This window comes from Bidens hawaiensis, unplaced genomic scaffold (genome assembly GCF_021521415.1).
Source record: "Bidens hawaiensis isolate Kalapana, Puna unplaced genomic scaffold, B.hawaiensis_p1.1 tig00016505_1, whole genome shotgun sequence".
Classification (NCBI taxonomy): Eukaryota; Viridiplantae; Streptophyta; class Magnoliopsida; order Asterales; family Asteraceae; genus Bidens; species Bidens hawaiensis.
This window is the reverse complement of record NW_027492516.1, coordinates 122,959-127,915: the sequence shown is the minus strand read 5'-3', so window position 1 is coordinate 127,915 and position 4,957 is coordinate 122,959. Positions and strand designations below refer to the sequence as shown.

Below are 4,957 nucleotides of genomic sequence, written 5' to 3'. Positions count from 1 at the left end.
ACAAAACATAAATTATACCTTAGGATTCGAAACTCGTATGCTATTTTTGTTATTATTATTATAATTGTTTTAGATAGAGTCTAAAGTTGTTGTCAATAATCTTTTCTGAGGAGTCTTCTAAACGATAAACATCTTATTATCAAATCAGTACCAAACTTGACTTCTCAGAAGGTTTTTGGCATCAAATCCCCTACTTTTGACTCGTTTGCTGTTTTCTTAACAGACCCGTGGCACCCATTTTCATCCCCGAATGACTCGTTGAAGAACAGATATTTTAGAAATTTTCACCACAATATAGTTGATGATGAATCCTCATCAAAAGACCAATCAAAATCCACCGTCTGCTTCTGCAGTTCAACAGGTACACGTTTCCCTTTTGACTCTTATGCTTTTTAAACGCTTTGTATCGAGCTAATTTTATGTGTTATGATGAACAGGTAAATCCTGTCACGAATCAGCAAATGTTTAATGGTAATGTGGGCCCTGTATTCCCCAACAATATGCCCATTGTAGCTGCACCTGGTTTCATGAATTTCCCGAATCAATTCCCAAACGGTATCGGTGGGTTCAATCCGCAACAGAATTTTATTCCGTTTCCTGTAAACCAATTCAACCCGTCTCAACAACAACCGGGTCAAAACTTTATGGCATACCGCCCAAATGTCGGTTTACAAGGTCAGCAGCAGGCCCTTGTGCAGAACACAATCCAAAACATCAGTCAGCTTCTTCAGTTACAAAATTCTAATTATGCCCAATGTTTTCCCAGTAATTTTCCCATGTTCCCGAACCCGATGATGAATGTTATGAACCCTCAAAACCCTGGATTTGTTATGAATCAGCAGTTTGGAATGCCTAGTGGTAACGGGCCTATGCAAAATGGTGCTCATGGGCCTCAGAATATGGGCCCACAGATGCAAGGGGGCCCGTTTCTACCCAGTGCTAACGGGTCAGTTCAAACACAGCAACCACAGAATATTCCCATGATCCAGAACCAGATTCCTCAAGGCGTGGGCCCACATATGCAAATGGGTCCGTTTTTACCCGGTGCTAACAGGTCAGTTCAAACACAGCAACCACAAAATATTCCCATGATCCAGAACCAGATTCCTCAAGGCGCGGGCCCACAAAATCAGAACTTCTTTACAAATCAGATGTTTGGTATGACTAATGTGAGCACGCCTATGCAAAATGATAGTCAAGGCCCACCGGGATTTAGTTCACCAATGATGGTCAATATGGGCCAAACAAATAGCACAAATGTTGAGGTATGTTTTATGTTTACTGTTTTTTGGTATATACAAAAGTTTTATGAAATTGTAAGTGGTATTATGGTATAGCAATACATTAGCTTTAATATCTCTAAAACTTATGACAGGACAATAATAAAAACGGGCCTACTAATGCTAATGGTGGGTGGAATGAATCTCAACAGAAGAACTTCACGGGACATAAAGCATATGATCAGTCACACAAGGGGTAGGTTATATACGTAATAAGATTTATAATATTATTTTTTCATGATATGTTTATTAGTTTGTTTGCTAATTGACATAGTGTTTAAGTGTGCGCAGATTTAAGTTCAATAAACATGTGAAACAGAAGTTTGGAAACTACAAAGGAAATATAAGTAAAGGTGAACTGTTTATATTATGCATGATACAGTTGATCTACATAAATATAACAACTTTAATATCATAAGTGATTTAAATGATAAGTAAAATATTTTCACTGACATTTATTTTTTATGATTGATGAATAGCAGACGGTGACAGCAATTTGGAAGTCGACGCGGTTTCTCGAAATGTCACCGATTTTGAAAAGAAGTAATTTCTTTCCTGGCCAATTTCTTTAATAATATATTTACTACAAATGTTAACTTTTGATTTATTGTATTGAAGAGTACCTGCTCTGATTTACACTGAGCATGAAATAAAGGAGTGGCGTGAGGCTCGTAAGAAGAACTACCCGACAAGTGGGACCTTATCTGAGGTTAGATTTTGAGTGTTTGATTGGATCTATGCTGTTTGTCTGTTTGACCCTCACCTTTTATCATGCAGAAGCTTAAGAAAGAACATACTTTGTCTGATGTAACCAACCAAGGCGCCGTGTTACGCCGTCAGGTACGCGTTTTATGATTGTCTGGTTAACTGTTATTACAAAGACCTTGTTATTATAATAGTTTTCCTGATCATAGTTGACATATTCTCTATTTATAGAAACCTTTTTTTTTCTTTCTAAAAGTCAACAAATTTGATTTGACTTACTTTGACCTGGCCCGAGTCACCTGACCCATTTCAACATTAGCCCATTTGACCTTTTACCCAACTTGCTCATCTTACCACTTTTACATAACAAACCCATGAAAGGAACTAAATTTGGTTTTATGTTTGGTTTGATCATTTGGAATTCTGGTTGACCTAAAAATAATATAAAACGCGTTGTTTTGTTTTGCGGCAATTGAAGGAAATATTAGCAAAACAAGCCGAGTTGGGATGTGAAGTTGCCGACATTTCAGGGTCTTATAATTTTCTTTTGGAATCTAGTCCCAAAAAACAAAACCCTAGAGATAGAAAACATGAAAGACAACAACACTACAAAAGGGGTAAGTTTCATAACAAAAGAGGAGCACATTTTCAAGACGTTGACCGGTATGCCAAAAAGTCAAGGTCAAGAGACCAACATTCCTTCAAGCCGAATCATGAAACCAAGCCAAAGAAGCGTGAACCGTCACTTTTAGAGAAGCTTTTGACACCCGACATTAAGAGAGACAAAACTCATCTTTTGCAGGTTTTAAGGTTCATGACGGCTAACTCGTTTTTCACCGAGGAATCTTTGAGATTCCCGCCTGTAATCGTGAGAGAAACAAATGTTGATGCGGCATCCCAAGAGACAACATGCTCTGTTGTAAAGGAAATAAATGTTGATGTGCCAACTAAAGAGACAACATGTACTGTTGTTAAGGAAACAAATGTTGATGTGATGTCTAAAGACGCATGTTCTGTTGTAAAGGCTGAGGAGGAAGAAGGAGAAATCATAGATTAAGGTTGTAAAATGCAATAATGTATTAAGGCTCTTTGGGTTAGGATAATGCATTTGGTTTATGGTAGCCTTAACCCTTAATGGTATGGATTTATGATTGTTAGTTAGTATGTATTGATGTTTGAATTTTGCTTGTAATATATGATGGTTTTGGTATTTCTCTGATTTCCTAATCTTTGATTGTATATAAAATGTTTCTTGTTAAACCTTTGTGATACTTGAAATTCGAGTGTAAACCTAAAATAAAAACCAGCACAGAACACGGGGATGGATGTTAGTTAACTAACCCATCATATATTCAGTTACTGAAATGATTTCAAGAATTTATCTTCACTTACCAAGTTAGCATTTCACTTGTCATGGCAGACTGTCATTAACCTCTCATTAAAAATGATCGTGTAAGTTAGTGAAAGCATATTTTTATACTTGGTGAAAAAACTTAGTTTTTCAAAATATTTTCTGCATGTAAAGTGTGGGTTCATGGGAACCCATTGAGTTTCGGAATTTTAATAGAGCGTCTATAAAATATAGTAGTGAACGACTGAACTCACATGTAATTTGTTGAGTGAACTCATACACAAAGATTGGCATAGTGGTCAAGTTTCCCCCATCTTACAATTCTCTCGGGTTCAAATCCCTCTTTCTCATGATTTTTAATGGTCAGACGGAGAATGAGAACACTGGAAGATCTTGATTATTGAGCTTTTTTTTTATCATTTTGTTTTTATTATTATAATTTGTTTGCGTTCAGAAATTGCTTCTGATTATTTTTTTTAATTTGTTTTATCTTTTTTGTTAACATTTTACAGTTTTTGTGAGCTAGAGGTGCTAATTGTTTATTGAATGATTTGGAATCTTCCTTTAGTACGTGTTTTGTTTGGAAAGCACATTTAGTGGTACACTAGTAATGTGCATATGATCCATTCATGACCTTTTTATAATGGATTTTAATCCATAAACCCGACTCGATATGTGCTTTTTAAATCCTAATGATAATATATACGTGTGTATATATATTGTATCGATTTTAATCCATTAACCTCACCTGAACCGTCTACCCGAACTGAACCGTCGAACCAACCCAAAAATTTTTATGTCCATTCGTGTGAAGTTTGAGCGTCTAAAAGCTGAACACACTGGAAAAAAATTATGGATCCGTCACTTACCATATTCTACTCTTGATGAACAAACACCTTACGTAACAATAAAAACACTAAAAAAACAAGTTAAAGATTTTTTTAAGAAATTATTCATAATTAAGTTATATAAGGTTTAAACTGGAATTAATACGCAGTGTTTACGTCAAAACAGAACGATGAGTTGATTTTACAATTAGTCTATATAAGCTTCATAAACACGCTCTGCTTGCGGTGCGCGCATATAATGTATATATGTGTGAACCCTCGGGTGGGCAAAAGTAAAAGTGCACTAATTTTGACGTTATTTTACTAATCTCGTGAAAATAACGTTAAAAGTGGCGGAAGGTTAATCAGGCATCATGTGGTGGCGTTGATAGCCGAAAGACAAGGGCACATGCACCAATCAGCCGGTGTCCCTGATGATTGAGTCTTATGTGCCTTATGTCCAAGGCTTGATGCAAAACTACTATCGAGCCGGGGGTCTCACCGGAAGCAGCCTCTCTATCCCTATGGGATAGAGGTAAGACTGTCTACATCTTACCCTCCTCAGACCCTACCATAGCATTGCTATTGGTGGGATATACTGAATACGATGATGATGATGATGAAGCTTCATAAATGCCCTAAAGTACATTTTACATGTCTCCCCTCGGCAAATGTAATCCTCTTGTATGCGATACATTGATTCGACATATTCAGAGTACTCCATGTATCGGCGATGAGCTGATTGGAGGAGATATACGAAGACCTTCTTCCATTGGAGATAGCCTGATTCTTGC

At 36.7% G+C, this 4,957-nt stretch overlaps 1 protein-coding gene across 1 annotated transcript; it reads left to right on the top strand.

The window, feature by feature from the left end:
* Positions 1-275: 275 nt before the first annotated feature.
* Positions 276-3,107, top strand: LOC143551657 (uncharacterized). Its single transcript, XM_077042050.1, has 9 exons — positions 276-361; positions 438-946; positions 1,055-1,265; positions 1,376-1,476; positions 1,572-1,633; positions 1,763-1,823; positions 1,899-1,989; positions 2,058-2,120; positions 2,440-3,107. The coding sequence occupies exons 1-9, from the start codon at positions 302-304 to the stop codon at positions 3,040-3,042; spliced, it is 1,761 nt and encodes a 586-aa protein (XP_076898165.1). The 5' UTR covers positions 276-301; the 3' UTR covers positions 3,043-3,107.
* The last annotated feature ends 1,850 nt before the right edge of the window (positions 3,108-4,957 follow it).